This window comes from Alligator sinensis, unplaced genomic scaffold (genome assembly GCF_000455745.1).
Source record: "Alligator sinensis unplaced genomic scaffold, ASM45574v1 scaffold1253_1, whole genome shotgun sequence".
Classification (NCBI taxonomy): domain Eukaryota; kingdom Metazoa; phylum Chordata; order Crocodylia; family Alligatoridae; genus Alligator; species Alligator sinensis.
The window spans coordinates 448,463-467,952 of NW_005842944.1; the positions used below are offsets into that span (position 1 = coordinate 448,463).

The window sequence follows — 19,490 nt, forward strand, 5'->3', positions numbered from 1 at the left end:
TAGTATTCTGTATAAAAATCTGCTATAGTTATACTTAAATATTTTTTAAAATGAACTACAGTTTAATATTGTCTGTTCCCTTGTACAATTAATTAAAAACCTGCATGACTTTTTCCTCTTGCAAGCATAAGAGGAAAATTTGGCTCCAAACCTGTTTTGCTAGAGCCCACTAAGTGGGCCCAAAAGTGATAGGTTTTCTTATTAAAAATATTGTACAGCTCTTAAAATATTTCTCAGAATTTTGCCTTAACAGTATTTAGAGCTGGATTTCATCTGTTATGATCCTTGTTGTATTTGAGTTTCACTAGTCTGTTACTTGGTGGCTAAGAAATTATTTTATGCATTTTTAGAATAATAAATAAAATTAAACAGGTGGTGATAATGATGATATAAAATTGGGAAGAGGTAAGGAAGCAGAAGATTACTGTATTCCTCCAGCTGTTGTGCAGAATAGGTCTTTGCATGGTGGCTGCCTGTTTTCAATAATCTTTTTCTGAGTGGGTAAATCTGTGGGTTATACTGATGTTACAGCCTGCTCTTAATATAAAAACATGACAGCAGCAAATGAGTTGCTATGACATTAGCTCACATATTAAAAAACAGCTTATGAAGGTGAGCACGAGTTAGGAGACAACAATTTTAATGCCAAGAGGACAATTTTGAAATCAATTTAGAAAAGGCAGATATAGTGAACGTGATAGAAGTCAGTGATACAATAGTAAGGCAGCAATACTTTGGGTCTCTTGAAATTGAGCAAATAGGAACTGAGGAAAACTATGCAGAAAGGGCATTGAAGCTCATGGGTGAAAAATAATATTTTAATTTATTAATTCTTTTCACTTCTGAGCTCTGGAAGTATCAAGAAAGTGTATGATTTAAGAAAGCTGTAGAATGTATTAATTGTTTGCACATGTTCTCTGGATTTTAATTTAGTGCATTGATAAAAAATCAAGTGTGGGAACTGGGGTCTGTCAGTGCTCATTCACACGGGCTGGACAGAACAATTACAGCCTTCAAAGTATTGTTCTTCCTAGAACATTGGGACCAGAATGGGCTGGGGGGATATAATTTAATGAAGTAACCAATAGCAGTGCCTTCAGAAACTTGTCAGTAAGTTACAATAAAGAAAGAAGCATTATGCTATTAAATATTTTGTCTGATTCCCATAAGTAGATTTCAAAAAGAAAAAGCAAAGTGGCGTCCCACTTAATGTGGTAATATGACAGGGCTGGAAGGTATGTTATTTAGCAAGCTTTCATGCTTATTATTACTGAAACAAGTGTAGCAAATGGCAGCAACTTTATTTGGGAAAATTATTAAACTCAGTTCACAGGAATGCATTAGAAAGGCAGGGAAAGAAGCATCACACGTGTCTTTCTTATTTTACAGTCCATCAGGGATAAAGCTTCATAATTGTGCAGGATGCGCTGTATGACTGTATTTAATCAAAGAATTAAAACAATTATTTTTAAAATTTGCCATAATGCAGGGCTGTCCAACTTACAGCCCTTGGCATGGGCTATGTGTTACCTGTGAGAGTTGAAGTTGTGGCCCTCAGGCTCCTTGCTGAGCCACCACTCCCCTATTGCTCAAGCTGCAACAGCAGACAGTCTCTGGGTTCCCTCTTTCTCCTCCAGCTGTTGCTTCTTGCCTCCATCCAGGGGTTAGACCAGTACATGGAGAGCTGAGGGTGAATCCAGGGCTGTGCATGGAGAGGGGTTGTGCTCATGTGGTACAGCAGTGGAGGGAGTGCCTGTGTGAGTATAGCCATGTAGCAAGCGGGGTAGAGGAACATTCACTGGGCAGGTTGCTCAGTGGCCCATGCCTTGCCTGATACAGCCTGTATGGTGTGTAGCACCCACAGCACGCGCCCCCTCCCCCAGGGGCTTAGCAGTTGGACAACCCTGCCATAGTGCATAATTGGAAGGGGCTTTAAAATGGAGTTCTGGAGAGATCATTGTTCTGGAGCAAATGAAATTGTATTGAGTGCCACAGTGAAAGCAACAAAATGGATCTATTCCACCAAAATGTTCACCAAGGTGGTGGTCTATCTTACATGCCAGCCTCTGATTTATACCCAAGCCAACATAGCTTTGTGAATATTTCATCTGTGCAAGTGTATATTCTACCTACTGAGCCACCTCTCACTGTTCCACTTACTCATAAAGAAGACAAGAAAGGCGTATCTGGAAAATGACTTAAAAAACATGCCTTATAAAAACTCATGCTGAGGTTTTGAACAAATGTATTTTTATTTCTCTGCCATGTTTCTAGTTATCTTTCTTTTGGTTTATCCGACTATATATCTTTTGATTTCCTCTGCCTCCCCCTCCCCTGCATTCTCTCTAGCTGAGATTGGGGATTTCGATGAAACCATAGATCGTGAACACTTAGCAAAGAACAAGTATATACCTCAGCAAGAAGCACTAGAAGACAAAATTATGGAATTCCACCTGAATCATATGTAAGTCCCAGCTTTTTTTTCTTGTTGGCTTCCTTTGCATCCAGTGTAATTCTAGCTGTAAATTTATAATAGGCTTTATCTATAGATGACTTACAGGCCTATGAATTTTTCCTTAGCTTCCTTTTTTATTTGTACTATCAACGTACAGGAGTATCAGTCAGGTCTGATTTTTCATTCAAGCATTCACTTATTTTCAGAGCCTGACTTATACAAAACACTCCACTGCTGATTTAATATATACAGATATGATTACAAATGATGACCCTTGTCATGTAGGTGGTTGTCAATAATCTCATTGATTTCAAGGACATGGAATTACAGCCTTTTCACCTTCCAGGAGGAGAGGGCTTCATTTAGAATCTTGAGGGGAACTCTGAGAGATTCTGCAAATAGAATATAAAATCTTATTAGGAATTGAAGTAAGGGTTTGGTTTGGTTTGGTTTGGAAGGAACCCGTAAAGACTGAAGGACACACATTTCTGCTTTTCACGCAGTTCAAAACGGACATCGCTGCATTTGAACTAAGCAGTCTGGGTAGTTGTCATGACTTTGTTTTTTATATGAGCAGTTACCTCAACCAGGACTGCTGCATGATTTAATAATGAAGAAATGAATGTTTATGGGACCCAAAAATGTACATTAATTTACATTAGTGTCCTCTGTGTTTTGTTTACCCCTTTCCACATTTTTTCTTCTCAATCAGTTATATGCTATACTATTCCCATCATCTTTCATTTTTATGAATCCTTTTCGCAATACGATCTATGGTCATGTTCATATAAATTATACAGAATTAAAACGTAACGGTTGAAGATATGGACAAGCAAATAGCAAAACTGACTTGTGTACACAATAACGTCTGTGTCTTTTCACACTGTAATGTTTGAAGGTTACAATTCTTTTGGCTGAGGTATATAAGTCTCTCTGTGGTTTTGAGGTCATATACTCTGGTTGGCTGGCTTCTGAGTTCACCAACAAGAGTGTTTGATTAAAACTGAAACATTTTTATTTATAGTATGTTCTTTATCTTAAAAAAAACCAAGCAGGGGTATGATTGCTAAAATTCTGATGCCCAGACTTCTCCACGTATGCTTACTTGTATTTTAAGTGGAAATTGGTTTTGTATTGGTCGTTGGTAGTCTCTCGATATGAGGATGACAGTTTTCCAGCAAATAGGAAGTAATTTGTGAGTCTGTGGATGACTGAGGAGGCCAATCTGAGATCTGCCTGTTCAACTGCAGATGTGCTAAATAGTTCCAGGAGGAACTGTTTCTCATACTGAAGCTCTTCCAAATCTGTCTTGTTTTAAGAAGGCTCAGCATTTTTTAAAAAGTCAAAATCCTTTACAGTATCTAAAGTTGGGCATGCAAAAATTGAGGCACTAAGAGTTCCTTTTAAGAAATCTTGCTTTTTTGACTACTATACCTGATGCTAGACCTATTGTTGTAGTTGCTGGAAGTTAGGTAGAATGAAAGGGGCAGATGGGTACTATCCAATAAAATGTTTTTTTGGTCCCTTGATCACAAATTAATAAGGATTAGGTTTCTTGGCTTTTGTTTCTGCAGGGGACAGACACCAGCAGAATCAGATTTCCAGTTGCTAGAGATTGCCCGTCGGCTGGAGATGTATGGAATTCGATTGCATCCAGCAAAGGACAGGGAAGGAACAAAGATCAACCTGGCAGTTGCCAACACAGGCATTCTGGTGTTTCAGGTTAGGCCACTCTGATCATGGCTTCAGTCTTTACATTAGACCTGCTGAAACACCTATTATGTTCATGGTGATTAAGGTGTTGCCTATATAGGAAATGTGTCCAGCTGAGTCGTTTCCAACTATCTTTATGGCAGATGAAAGCTAAAAGGAATTGAGAGCCATTAAAATGTCAGGGCATCTCCAAATTAGTGTCCAGGGCTGGTATTAGGCATAGACAGTTGCATAAGATTTCACCTACATCTTAAAAGTTCCATAGGGTCTATAAGTCCTCACTACCCTGATCCATATAGCTGAGGAAACAGGCCACCCCAAATGAGAAACAAGGCATGGATCAGGCAAGCATGAACTAGGAGTGAGAGTATTGAGTGTGTACAGGTGGAGGTGGGGAGGAAGAGATTCAGGAATAGGTGAGGAGAAGAGGATGGAACTCTCCCATAGTATTGCTTCCTATAAGGCTTCGCAAAACCTAGAGCCAACTGTGATTGCTCCTCAACAGGCTCTTCATTCTCCCTTTGTCCAATCCAGCAATCCTCCTCTCAGTAAAAAGGTTTTTCTCTCCCCTCGGCACCCCCAACCCTTGCTTCCATGCAAGTTGGGTTTAAAAATGCATTTACTGAAACTTCATATTCAGCTTTCATTCCTGACTTTCCTCCATCAGCCTCCCATGAGGTGATTAATAAACCAAGCTCTGTAATGATCACAAAGGGCCAGATAATCAGCTGGTTTACCTTGGTCTCATTACAGAAAGAGTTAGGTTTGCTTACACACTGCCCAAAATGTCTGACCCTGCCTCTGCGTACTCTGCTTTAACATTTCTGTTTTCAATTGCTGAAAAGATTTTGCATTAAAAGTTCACTCTGATTTAAAAAAAAAAAAATTTTACTTAAAAAAAAAAAAATTTCCACCTACCAGCCCTAAGCAAGCTTTGATTCAGCTTTCCAATAGACTTGGTTTGGAAGTGAAAAATTAATTCCACCAGAAACTCCCACAAGTGAAAATGGCCTACATGTAAACCCATACAACTAAAAGCACATCTTAAAACAAAAACTGGAGGAAAGTCGTTAAAAATTCATGTATGTTGAAGTAATTGCATACCCCTTCCCTCCCCATCTTCCTGGGTTATATTTTAAAGGAGTAGGAAGTTTTCAGAACAAGGCCCTGATCCTATGCCCAGCATCTATGCAAAACATTACTGCCTTCACTGGTTCTCGCCAGGTGGTAGGATCCATCCAAGCAGATCTAGTTGCCAGTTCGAAGCCAGGGAGGTTGATGCTGCAAGGCACTGAGAACTCTCAGCTTCTATTGGCTACAGCGCTTATTACTGAGCTTATGTACAACTTCACTGGGAGGGAGATGCCATTGGAGTCACCTGACTTGTTGTAGTCCATTGCCTCTATGTAGGCATAAGAGTTTGGGCAGGCAGTTGTCTTTACAGGACAGAGGCTGTAATTGAGAAAAATGAGATTTGAAAATAAAAAAGAGATGATAAAGTTTCATGCATAAAACACATCAAAGTTGACTTATGGATGTCTATAAAGTATTTAGAAGCCCTTGGCTGTGCCATTGAATTTTCTAACAGAGGTAATTATGAAAGACAGAGAGAGCCAGGCTGATCTAACAAAAATCATCACAATGTATCAATATTTGTAGCTGTGTCTGAAGTAGGAACTGCAGAGCAGTCTGGGTTTGTATAATTAATTAGGACTCCAATAGAAGCAGCTTTTGGCAACTCCTAAACTGGGTTATAGGCACATTCATGAATTCTTCATTAGTAAATTGAAATGACTAATATTTTAAATCTTCTTTCACTTTTGGCATCATTTAATTGAGGGAGTCTGTTGCTTGCTAATCTGTGAGACCCTAATTAATATTCAGAAAGTGTTTTCTTAACAGGAGTCTCTTTCTTGGACTTGCTGCGTTGCTCCTGAGCTCTTCAAATAAACACTGTCAAGTAGTTTCCTTTTATATCTTTTACTTGGAGAAAGGATTAATGCTGAGACTGTATGCTTAAGGTTTTTTTTCCTAGAAAGAAAAGGTTTTTAAAGGGGTATTGATTTTTCTCATCAGATAAAAAGGGAGGGAGCTGGAAAGATATTTGTAAAAAAAATTAAAAAAACACTTAAGATTATATTATAACATCTGGGTAGGGACTATTTTATCTGCATTTGTGCAGTCCCTAGTATGGTTGTTTCTTGTCACTTCCACAGTAAAAAGCATCCAAGCCCCATAAACTTGTGTGCCTTTAACTTTAATACTTGACTTTGGTGACCGTAACTTATGTGCTTATAGTTAGGAATGTGTATATGTGTTTGCAGGGTTGGTGTCTAAATGATTAGTAATATCACAATTGCAAATGAACTACATTTTAAATATAGAACATATAGAGGGCTTTCCTTAACTGTTAGGTTTGTCTTCTGGTTATTTTCTGCAATAGGCAGACTCTTCTTTTAATCTGCAACATGATTGCACTTCTCTTCAGGGTCACACCAAGATCAATGCCTTCAACTGGGCCAAGGTTCGGAAGCTCAGCTTCAAGAGAAAGCGTTTTCTTATCAAACTGCGGCCTGATGTGAATGTAAGTCCTTGGTAGGATTGAAGGAATGCTGGGATGGGTTCTTTGGTGAATTGCTACACGCGAGTAAAATATGAGGTTTAGTTTCTTGGCTCATAAGTAGACATTTTGTAATAATTGCTTGCATTCATTCACCTTGGTGCTAGTGCTTTTATAACTTGTTCCGTCATGTTAGCATTAAAACTGGCATCTGTCATGGGCAGCCTCAACAGAGGACATAAGAACTGAAAAGCCTTGAACAAGATTAACAAATGGGCAAAGATTTTATCTGATGCCAAATTTACTTAACATACTGATCTAAAAGCCAGTGCTAAAAACATGATACACAGCTTCCTTTTAAAGCTGGGGTTGTCAGTTTTGTGCCCACTTTGAATTATTAACGTTAAGTTAAACTGTGGGGGCAATGCACTACTACTATGATACACAACTGTGATGTTCGGTGGCCCTAGAATAGGGATAGATGTCTTTGCCTGCCTGCAAGAGGGGAAGAATCTTCAGTTCAGCAGATTCTCCCATTCTGGAGTTAATGAGTGATGGGTCTCTCAGTTCTGAGAATACATCATACCACTTCTCCTGGAATACAGCACTAAACAAATGTTCTGAAGCTGATATTGGATCAAACTCAAGGTTTTGGTATAGGGTGCAGGAGTAGGGAAGCAGAAATTATTAAAGGCTTCTTGGCAAAGGAGGAAAGATGTGTTAATCTACTTGAAGGACTTTTTACAAGATATTCCCATTAAACAATATTTCAGAAAAGTCACTACAAATCATGTTTGTATGTCTTAGTCATATGCTGTGCTTCAAAAAAATATGAATGATGATGCTGTTTTGTGAAATCCATTTGTTTCTTCCTGGCTGGATGCTGTAGAAAGGTGAAATGTCAGCAGGTATAAATATCAATTGGAATGAAGAGAGAAATATAAATTGGGAATAAATTGGAATATTCTGACTTAATATAAACAGCATTTTACGAATAATTTGAGGAGCCTTGCCTTAGCTATGATACATGATGTGGACACGCCGGAGGGCAGGGAACAGCTGCAAGCAGATCTGGACAGGTTGGACAAGTGGGCAGAAAACAACAGAATGCAGTTCAACAAGGAGAAATGCAAAGTGCTGCACCTAGGGAGGAAAAATGTCCAGCACACCTACAGCCTAGGGAATGACCTGCTGGGTGGCACGGAAGTGGAAAGGGATCTTGGAGTCCTAGTGGACTCCAAGATGAACATGAGTCGGCAGTGTGACGAAGCCATCAAAAAAGCCAATGGCACTTTATCGTGCATCAGCAGATGCATGAAGAATAGGTCCAAGGAGGTGATACTTCCCCTCTATCGGGCGCTGGTCAGACCGCAGTTGGAGTACTGCGTGCAATTCTGGGCACCGCACTTCAAGAGGGATGCGGATAACCTGGAGAGGGTCCAGAGAAGGGCCACTCGTATGGTTAAGGGCCTACAGACCAAGCCTTACGAGGTGAGACTAGAGAAACTGGATCTATTCAGCCTCTGCAAGAGAAGGTTGAGAGGCGACCTTGTGGCTGCCTATAAGTTCATCACGGGGGCACAGAAGGGAATTGGTGAGTATTTATTCATAAGGCGCCCCCGGGGGTTACAAGAAATAATGGCCACAAGCTAGCAGAGAGCAGATTTAGATTGGACATTAGGAAGAACTTCTTCACAGTTAGTGTGGCCAAGGTCTGGAACGGGCTCCCAAGGGAGGTGGTGCTCTCCCCTACCCTGGGGGGTCTTCAAGAGGAGGTTAGATAGGCATCTAGCTGGGGTCATCTAGACCCAGCACACTTTCCTGCTTATGCAGGGGGTCGGACTCGATGATCTATTGAGGTCCCTTCTGACCCTAACATCTATGAATCTATGAGGCAGCGAGAGAAAATTTAGGCAGTTGTTATGTTATAGTCCTGTGAAGAGTGTGTGGAGAGTTTTCAAGATGGGAGGATGGACTCAATAAGCAAGGACAATTTGCAACATAACTTCTGGTCCATCAGTGTGTAAATACAGTGTGTATTTCTCCCACATTAACTCACTCAGTTGTTCATGCTCTCTTCTCTTGAAGAGTTCATTCCAGGACACCTTGGAGTTTCTGATGGCTAGTCGGGACTTCTGCAAGTCTTTCTGGAAGATCTGTGTAGAACATCATGCCTTTTTCAGACTTTTTGAGGAGCCCAAACCAAAGCCTAAACCTGTTCTCTTTTCTAGAGGTTCATCATTTAGGTTCAGGTAAGACTTGATTTTTCTTATCTGTCCCCTGCTGCCATTCAAATCATATCACATGGTCCTTATTCTAATCTCACCTAATTAATGTTTCTTTCCTCCTCCACACTGCAGACTGTGGCACTATAATGTCTAAACTACCTGTCCAACCATGGAAGCTTATGCATCTCTCATTTATTTGGTTTATAAGGCGGATCTAGATCCTGTCTTCTGTCCCACTAGAGTAGCATGAACAAGGCTATGGAATAAAATCCTAAATGCCTTATATATAGTAGCTTATGCAATGTTAACTGTTCAAGGGTGTATGGGAAAGTGACAAGTTAATATAGTCCAGTGTATTTGTTTCACTCAACAGACAATCTGTGCACTGGACAGACCCCACCAACAGTACTGCTATTTACTTCTCTGCCTTCTTAATAGTGTCCCTTGAGCTCCCAAGGAATAAGCCTTGTTCTACAGCACACAAGATTTTCAGGTTTTCCTTGCATGGTTTCCCTGAAGCCTAACAAATTCACCCCTATTCAGCAGAAACCTTGATTCCAGTGAGAAGGTGGAGACTGTGGTTAAAAGGGACAGGAGTTTCCCCTTAGGCCAGGTGTCCACTTAAGACTTTTGTTTGTACAGTCATCATCACTACTTAAAATGCCTGCAGCTAATGCAGGCAACCACTTTTATTGGGTGAATTTTGCTAGCTATTTGCCATCCCTTAAGGTTTCAACAAAAAGACATCACTTGCACCATCTAAAGTACACCTGCTATTTTTCCAGAATCTGATGGTCTCATCAGTTTTCTTGCTAATACCAGTTTTGAAATAGACATCCTTGTCAGTTCACTGCTAATACCAGCTGTAGTTTTTCAGTCCGCCTCACTTAGTGGACATAAAACCATTAGCCCAGTGAACCACCTGTGTGTGAAGCCAACTTGCATAGTAATATTGGTTATGGTTGTGACTTTCTGTTTTTTATGCTGGCAAAAGTCCTCATATAGATGCAGCTTTATTGCCAAAAAAGTCCTTTTGCCAATACAGAGTATTTTGTTTAGAAAACTGGTATACGATCTGCCAACAAAGCACTCCTTGCAAGAATAATCTGTATCTACACTAGGAAGAGTTATCAGTATAGCTCTGCTGGCCACCCTTTTCAAGTTTAGACATGGACTTGATATTAGTAAAGCCAATGTGTCGCCAACCATGTTCTGATTTAGTTCTGATTTCCTACGATCTGCATTTTGTTAGGTCTTCTTCAAAGCAAGGGCAAAATTAGATATGCCTTATACAAGTATAAAATCATGTCCTCTTCAATCTGTTCCAACTCTCTCTTGTCTGAACAGTAGAGAAGTTGAGGTGGAAGGACCATCTCTATGAGTAGGTACACATCTGCATAAACTATTGGATTTACAAAAGTGAATGGGAAAAATACAAGTACATTCAGCATGGGTGAGCTCTCCTGTTTTCCATGTCTCTCACTCTGATGTCTGCTGAGAGCATTCCAGGAAAGAGACCAACCTTGCCTCAGCTGGCCAGTTTATAGCTCATACCAGTTATGGAGGCTTTTATTTCCTACTGAGCGTTCTCCAGACATAGGATAGACATTTCTGTTTGGGAGCAAATTCTTATTGCTTTCCTTTTCCTCTGGTGTTTCTATCCTTGCACAATATAAGTGACTGACATTAGTAATTTTTTCATGGAACATAGAAGGAAGACCTGAAGTTACTCCCAGACTGAATTCTTACCAAATGTGTTTGTACCTGTAGGTTAATGTCTTTAAGACCAAAAATTGAATGTTGACATATATTTCAACTGTTTTCCCTTCAGTCCTCATTACCAATGTTTATTGACACCATTTTATTGAGGTAATACTGCAATTTAACCCTCAGAAGGCATCCTGCCATGTTTTATTTGCAAGAGGAAAGTTGAAATTTCTCTCTCTGCCTTTGGGTAACCTTTTAGTAACATAATTCAGTATGAAGGGTACATTGTTAAACGTAAGCATTGAACTACTCTAGAAAGGCATCTTCATGGTAAAAAGATGCGAGTGACATTTTATCCATGGATAGACAATACTATTCATTGCATTCTTTCAATTAAAAATATTTATTTGCTGAGTGCTAGTCCATGGAATATAGTAGGTGGGTGGTAGAATGCTACTACAGATTGCACTGACTGTATGCAGACTGTAAGCACTCTGTTGAGTATGTATACATTTGGAACAAAAGCTGGCACATTATATTAAACATTAGCAAACACAATATTGGGGGTTTAACAGCTTAACTGTGGTTCTGTTCCAGTGGCCGGACTCAGAAGCAGGTTCTTGACTATGTTAAAGAAGCAGGACACAAGAAAGTGCAGTTTGAAAGGTGAGGAGAGATAGTCAAAGTGATGTAATCAATGTTTTAAATGCCTTTGAATTTGAGAATAATAATCCAGGCTGGGAAGACAGGGGGACCCTGATGCTGGCCCAGCCAAAGTCCCTTTGGGCTGTTTTAACAAGTCATTGCTGCCATAATATTCCTTTAGGAGCCACTGCCATCTGTATAAGTTAAAGCAACCCCAAGGTTACCCTTAATTAAACTGGGGTTTAACAGCCAGCCCTGTGAAACCTAGTCCAACTGTTGTAGTTGCTCTGTACTTGTAAGTCTGTTAATGGGTTGGATATTTTTCCATGTTTCTTATCCTGTGGCAAGGGGACTTCCCCCGTTGCATGCTGATTTTCATCTCCTTTGGTGAAGCACACCATTAGTCTCCAAAAATAGGAATGGGTTCTCTTTTAATAAGAACGTAAGCCTGAGAATAAAGTGGTTGAGTAATATTGAGGCAAACCTAGCCAAGCATTTGTTCATTGGTAATGCTCAAAGGAAGATTTCTAACTTACTAGTGACAGTTCTGTCTGTCATCTCAGCTTGGTCATGGTGAGTTTAAAGTCACAGTTGAAATGCAAGATGAGCCTGGCCACAGCTTCGGCTATGACTCAAGTTCTGGTAATGGAAGATATCTGCCTCAGAGCTCTATCTGCTCTTTACTGGTATTTATGTAACACACTTTATTTCCCTTGTACAAAAAGAAGGATCATGAACCCATTTCAGGGCAAGCATTTATGAAAGCTGCCATTTGGAGATTTTGTTACTGCGGAAGTGTCTGCGCTTGGTTATTTATGAAAAGCTTTACATGGCTTTAACTTCTTAATGTGATTTCTCCCAGGAAACACAGCAAGATTCGTTCCATCAGGAGCCTGACTGCCCAGCCTTCAGAACAGCATTCAGAGGTGCCAAAACAAGTCAGTGATACAGATGAAATCCCATGAGATGCATTTTAAGCCTTTCCCCTTAGGTTGCCCTCCTCTAATTAATGATTCAGTATTACAGGGACATACCTTTTCTTTTATATAGAACCTATGTTAAAGATTATTAGGAAACCCTTAGTACAGGGATTCCAAATTCTAACTTGCTCATTTAGCATTCAGTGCACTAACCCACAGTGTGGAAAAAAGATCTGCAATACTGCTTTTGGGAGCAACTTCATCTCCCTGTTGGGTCACAGTGCTCGTGAATGAATAGAAGGGGTGCCATGGAGCTCTTCATCTGGTAAACGGTACAGTTCCATAAACACTTGAGAACTGCTGGCACAATGTGCTGTTGCCATTGGCAGGTTTCCAGGTTGCAGCTGACTAAAAGGAGAAGTTTTTCAGAGATAGCTGTTAGAGGAGTTTCAGGTATTCATGACAAGATGTTTTGTTGTGTTGACAGGAAAGGAAGAAACAAATTTCCTTAGGGTAAATCTAGTTAAAAACTCTTAAATCGTTCTCTTTGGCAGATAACAAGCTTTGGTCCCGTCTATGTTGATGATAAACAGCTGCTATTCAAAGCAAAAATGATGGGTTTGATCTACGTTAGTGGTGCTCAACCTTTTTGCCCAGCAGGCCAGATGGGCAGTGCTTCATCCATACATGGAACAGATCTCACCAGTAATGCCCATCCAGCCATATGGAGGGAGGCAGGAGGCAGCTCAGCCCCGATCCAGCCATGTGGGAGACGGGAGTCCAGTCCCATGGAGGGTTGAGGGGAGGCGCAGCATGACCCAGCCCCAATCACGCTGCATGGGGGGTGGGGGTTTGACTTGACCCTGAGCCAGCTGCACAGGAGAAAGGGCACGGCTCAGCCCTGATCTAGCCATGCAGATGGATGGGGGCATGGCCCAGCCCAAACCAGCTGTGCAGGAGGAAGGGGGTGTGGCCCAGCCCTGATCTGGCCATGTTGGGAGGTTGGGAGGAGGGGTCGTGGGCTGGCCTGACACGTCCATGCAGGGGGAGGGAGCATAGCCTGGTTCTGACCTGCCAAGCGAGGCTTAGAAATTTGGCAGCAGGGGAGGCCATATTAATTGCCACTGCTCCCCACTGCCAAATTTCTCAACCCATGGGGAGTCCCACAGGCTGAGTGCCATGGCTCCACTGGCTGGATTTGGCCTGTGGGCTAAAGGTTGAGCATCTCTCAGCTGTGGTGCCCAGTTTTGGGTCCCCCACTACAGAAAGAATGTAGACAAATTGGAGAGAGTCCAGCAGATGGCAACAAAAATGGTGAGGGGGCTGAGGGACATGACTTATGAGGACAGGCTGAGGGAACTGGGCTTATTTAGTCTGCAGCAGAGAAGACTGAAGTGGGATTTAATAGCAGCCTTTAATGACCTGAAGGGGGGTTCCAAAAAGAATGAAGCTAGACTGTTCTCAGTGGTGGCAGATGACAGAACAAGGAGCAATTATCTCAAGTTGCAGGAAGGGAAGTTTAGGTTGAGTATCAGGAAAAGCTGTTTCACTAGGTGAAGCACTGGAACGGATTACCTAAAGGGGTGGTGGAATTTCTATCCTTGGAGGGTTTTAAGGCCCAGCTCCACAAAGCCCTGGCTGGAATTACCCAGTTGGGGATGATCGTGCTTTGAGTAGGGGGTTGAATTAGATGACCTCCTGAGGTCCTTTCCAACCCTAATTTTCTGTGATTCTACCTGGATAATATATTTTAAGTGGCCCAAAAAATTCCACCAGAGCTCCCTTCAGTTTAAAATTTTTCTCTAGCACCATATTCTTGCTGCAAAGTGCCTCAGTGAAATCATGCTACAATTTGTGTTTCATTCAAAATAAAGGTTCACATTTCTAAGACCAGTTCAGGTAGAGGGGGCAAAGTACTTGACACATGCTCTTTGCTTAGAGAGAAGCAATCCTGCAACTAATTGAAAGTACAGTTCCATCAAGTGAATGCTGGATTGCCCAAAACATCCCTCTGAGACTCTTTTCATGTATGCAAATAGGATACAGAGAATTTACCATAATTGATATTCCATTCTGTTTGTCACTCTGGCTTCTCCATGGGGCACATGGGTCTGTTGGTCTATTTACACTCCTGGTCATTCCCCTGTGCCATTATGTCCTCCTAAACATGCAGGCAGTTTTGTAAGTTGTCACCATGTATTTCCTCTCTTTTCCCTGTGCTTAGCTCAAGTCCCTTTCAGCCCATCATCTGCTCTTCAAGATCAGAGACTTCCATATTTATTAAAGCATATGTTAACAGCTCTTGCTGTCAAGAGAATATGATGTGGCTGCTCCAAGGCCTAGGACAGGATTCTGGTGTTCTGCCAGAAGCAATCACTGGTTTTTCTCCCCACACACTCCTTTCTGACCAACCCCCCTCCTTTCTCTATATCCTTTCCCCTTTTTCTTTCCAGAGCTCTAGCTTTACATTTGGAGATGATGCTGATGCCCCAGCAGTGCAGAGCTGCCAGCAAGGGAAGGAACTAAAAGTGTCAGCAGAAGATGCTGAGCAGCGCAGAAGCCCATCCTTGAGGAAGAGTCCTAAGGAAGGCAGAAGGGTGGATGGAGTGGTGATGGCAACAATGGAGGAAGAAGAGGAGATCGTTAAGGATAGGACACAGCAGAATAGAACTCAGTCGCAGCAACCAAGCACAGGTCCAGCATCCAGGGCTGCTCGTGGAAGCAGCACTTCCATTCCTTTCATTGACTGCAGTGATGTAGATAGCGAGTATGACCTTCTGAGAGGACAAATAACCCAGTCACATTCCCAAACAAATGACAACTATGAGGGTGATTTGACCAGCGGTGCCTATATTCTCTATAGAGCTGAAAATCGTAATAGGACTAGGTATAGGGATTCCTCCACCTCTATAAAGACTTCCCAAAATATCCTTGAAGAGTATGTTCATGATAACCCAGCTAATATGTCCTTCTATCTTGGTGGAAGCCCCAAAATGCCAAGACACAGCTCACTGGTTGATGAATTGTTCAAGGGTCCGGATAGTCGTAGCCCATTGGCCACTCCACTGCCTCCCAGTAGCAAGGGGTCTAGTCCTAACATGAGTTTGAATAGAACTGGCTATCAGGGCTATGGCTCAGAAAATGGGCATGACAGAAGGGTGAGGAGTGAGGAGGGGAAGGAGCATAGTCATGCTTGTAACTGCCAAGGATATAATAGATGTTCTCCAGGCTTGCAAAGGCCTCACTATCAAAAAATCCACACTGTTCATAATAAATCAGAAACAGACCCATTTATCCTGAGCCAGATGTCCTTAACACCAGATCAGGAGTACAGGTCAGAGAGATATTATAAAGGTGAGCTGGTTAAAATGACCTCTTTAGAAGGCAAAACCGTGGCAAACGGTGTGTCAGCTACTGGACAGTCAAAGCAGAGTTCAATCATGCAATCTTTATATGTTAGTGGCATGATAGATCATACGGCTGCCATCCAGATGATGGAGGGCTCCACCAGTAGTGGAACAGAATCTAGTGATTCAGACTCAGAAATAATGAACCCTTTTACTGATCCCCTTGTGTTTGGAAATCCCATTGTGCTGAGCTCCTCTCCTATTCCTAGAAATAAGTACTCTCTTGGAAGCCTTCAGTTGGATGAGGAGGTGGAAGAGGATGTGTCTGTCGGTCTCAGTGATGAGGATGGTATGCATGTCTTGAGCTGTTAGGAGCCTGGGACCCCATTCCAGTTTTAGATTTTGACCATGTATACTGTGATGCAAGATGTACAGTAAAAATAATAGGTTGCATTGAAGCCTAAACCAGAGATTTATCTTCTCTGAAGGACAGCAGGAGAAGAATCATTATTGATTTGGTTATCTTTGTGTAGTAGCTTATGATTAGGAAAAAATTTATAGGTACGACTGTTATTTATAGCAAATCACGTTTAGGTGGTTGTAGTAGTTTTTGTGACAATTTACTAGTCATTTTGAAAAATATAAATGAAATTACAGTAGGCATATTGTGCTCTTTTATACAAGTCAAATTATTTTTTTTGCTCCTCTCCTGTGTAAGGAGAGTAGTTCTTCAGTGCCTAGCAGCATTAAGGATGAAATTAAGCTTCAGGCCAAATGCAGGAAGCTTGGTATTCAAGACTGGGTCTTGTTGACAGCTTGAATAAGCTGAAAGAAACTTTTTTTTAATCAAGAATTACTTTATTTTACTCATCTTCATAACACATTTGAATTGATGAGTTAAACGGACAAAATAGTCATATACTGGAACTATTGCAGCACTGGCTTTGTAGCTAGAGGATTAAATAGATTATTGTTTATTGATTCTTGGACTTCAGCTGTCCTCCTCCTGAATGAAAGGAAGAGGCTGAAGATATTGTGTAAGTGAAAAGCTTAGATGAAATCTGTGCTAAGAAGGGTATGGCCTTGTCTGAAAGGCAATAATTACATTCTTTAATAGAATTTAACAAAAATGTATTTGTTGTTTCAGTTGTTTGCATTTTTTTCTTATTTTCTCATAAATATTGCATGACAGTTTTGAGGGATCTTTTTCTCTGAGCAGGAAAAAATGTTTGCCTGAGCAGAACCTAATTGTTTTGTGGTGGGTTGTTGATTTTCATAGTGCCACCTCATCCACTTTTCAGTCTTTGACAGGGACCAAGAACCTTATCTTCATGGAGTCAGACTCCTACCGGACTGCTTGCCTTCAGAAGCATTGTATTGTATATACTGTAGTATTTTAATGTTTGTACAGAAAAAGGGAGGGTAATTCTGTAAACATTTTCGTCCAACAAGTTAAATGTATAGAATTTGAAAACCTATCTGAAAATAATTCCAGTAGTTTACTTAAGAGAGTACTGAAAAAAGGCTAACTATGCAGAAGGTGTCCTGACATAATTATAGCCATGCTACAAGAGGTGCCCTTCACCCCACCAATGGCCTTAGCCTTCCCACTAAATGCTGTTGTAAAGGAAAGAAATTGCCAAAATGAACTGATTTCAATATTTAGTGTCATTGGGAGCATTGGCTGAACTGTGCAGTTGACAAATATCCGTCTACTCACTTAAATATAGATGAACCAATTACAGGACTTTTTTAGTCTAGAACATTTTAAATTTTCAGAAACTCATTAGGGTTTCCTTTTTTATCTGAACAAGGGAAACAAGAAACATTTGTATCATTTTCTAATGCCTTGGTCAAAACGTATTTTAAGAAGTCTTGAATATGACCCCAGGTGTAGCCAGAGGAAATGGCTATACTAGTTAAAAAGGTAGGGGTGCTTCTTGTGCATCAGGCTGATCTCCTTTAACTGTTTCATGTGTCCACCCTCTTCCACAGTAAATGAAAACTAACTCACCTTGATTTAACAGCTGTTTCAGTTGGAGATGAACTATTTGAAGCCTGTTTTGATTTTCCCCTTACTGCCCAGTACAGCAGGTACCTGAGAGAGTTAAAACAGATCAGCTGATGTGCACTCATAAAAGTAGGAAGTCCCACCTTCTTCTGATTTGGTATAGCTGCTTCATCTGTCCATTTTCTGAATGATACTTTAATAGATAGTAATTTACAGTAATTTAGATTTTTCTTGCTCTGTATGTCACTTTTTTTTGCTGTTCAGTATACCCTCATGTATATAAGGAGTTTTACCTGTCCAGATTCTTTGGGGTTTAAATTTTTTTTTCCAGTGAAATAGATACCTTAGCTTTGAGCATAAAGGACATTGAAGCATTTCTTTAAACAGTGACGTTATAAAGACTTCATGACAAGGAGTGCTTATACCTGTTGCTCTGTTGTTGAAGATTTTAATCTAGAAACTTGAGACTGCTTGTACTGAGAGAAACTTGCTTGTATGTCATTCTCTTAAAGAAGGTCGTCTGCATTTTGAACTTAGAATATCTGTAAAATGACTGCCTTCAACTTCTAAATATTTAAATGTAGGTAAATGAAACCGATTTTAGAAGGCTGTTTAGAAGTGGATAGCATGTGCATGAGTTTCTTGTTGGTTTTCTGATAATATAATGTTGTACTGTAAAGTAAAAATAAATAAGGCAGTTGCTTTGGTAGCCAGTAAGTTTAAGGATCAAGTAATGAATTCCTAAGGTGGAACTGGAGTCAGTTTCCTCATTGACAAAAAAGTAGCTAGTTTGCAGTTAGATTCATGTAGTTATGTTTCAGTTGATGTTTGAAGTTTAACAAACATCAGAGCTTACAAAATAAGATTTTTGTCATGGTAATTTTTTAGTCAAATTTATGGGAGAGGTGGGTACGGCACAATATTTTTACAAAAGTTACTAAGAATACATTCTGTTTCCTTACCACTGCTAAACAGTTACTGTATCAGGGTCATTTCCCCACTGGCAAGGTGTGCCCCCTGGTTACTGAAGTTTGGAGGAGTCATGCCCCAATTCCCTGACTGAACTACATCTATTTGGCCTTATGTGCTCTTTTCTCTGAGACAGTACGTCATGAAAGTCACTGAGTTTCTTTCGGTTGTGATATCTTTTATTAGACCAACTAAATAGTTGAAAAAATTGTTCTTTGCTAGCTTTCAGGCACAAACACCCATTTCCATTTTCTATGGCTGCCACAACAGAACCATAGCTTTATTTACAAGTAATATTTATGATAAGTACATTATTTCACTTGGTCATAAATGCTACCTTAATGGCCTACTTTCGCTGTTTTGAAATATCTGCAAGAGTAATAGACTTAATATTTTATATCATGGGGTAAAAAAAAGAATAAAAGTCTGGCAGCTTAAGAACTAGCTCAGTAGCTAATAAAACATCTGTGGGTTTTATGTACCCATCCTGTCCTCAGGCCCCCGCCCTCCTGCCCTTTCCCCTTTTCATTAAAAGTTATTCCCAGAGAACAAAGATCTTGGAAAACAGCATTCATCTCCAATTGTTTCCTTTTATCTGGTGCTTTTGCAGGGTCAGTACTATATATCTAGTTTTAAAAATACATATACAAAGAATTCTTTTATTATGAAAAAATAGCTTTAATTAATTCCATAGGAAGTCACTTAATTTAAAACAAATCATTCTGCGTCAGTCTTCTGCCACTGAAGTGCATTTTATACCATTAGACAAGCATTTAATTAAATACATTCTGCGGGCCAAATCCTTCCATCAGACACGTTTTATATCTGGGGATTTGCCAGGAATTCAAACAACAGAACTGTGTCTAAGTTAACATTCTCACTTAAAATCAGACAATCTGTTGGTGTGATAAGTATATAAAGGACCCTTGAGGGAA

General features: G+C 40.4%; 1 protein-coding gene across 9 annotated transcripts in view; it reads left to right on the forward strand.

Moving 5' to 3' along the window:
• FARP1 (FERM, ARH/RhoGEF and pleckstrin domain protein 1) overlaps window positions 1-19,490 on the forward strand; it is a 319,651-nt gene that overhangs the window by 238,522 nt on the left and 61,639 nt on the right. For 8 of the 9 annotated variants that reach the window (XM_025192552.1, XM_025192553.1, XM_025192551.1 and 5 more), the window contains 7 exons: window positions 2,350-2,464; window positions 4,030-4,177; window positions 6,657-6,752; window positions 8,817-8,980; window positions 11,261-11,329; window positions 12,171-12,246; window positions 14,682-14,922. In XM_025192552.1, the coding sequence (XP_025048337.1) occupies window positions 2,350-2,464; window positions 4,030-4,177; window positions 6,657-6,752; window positions 8,817-8,980; window positions 11,261-11,329; window positions 12,171-12,246; window positions 14,682-14,922 (909 nt within the window). The remainder of the gene's footprint in view (window positions 1-2,349; window positions 2,465-4,029; window positions 4,178-6,656; window positions 6,753-8,816; window positions 8,981-11,260; window positions 11,330-12,170; window positions 12,247-14,681; window positions 14,923-19,490) is intronic. The other variant, XM_025192554.1, reaches the window with a different exon arrangement.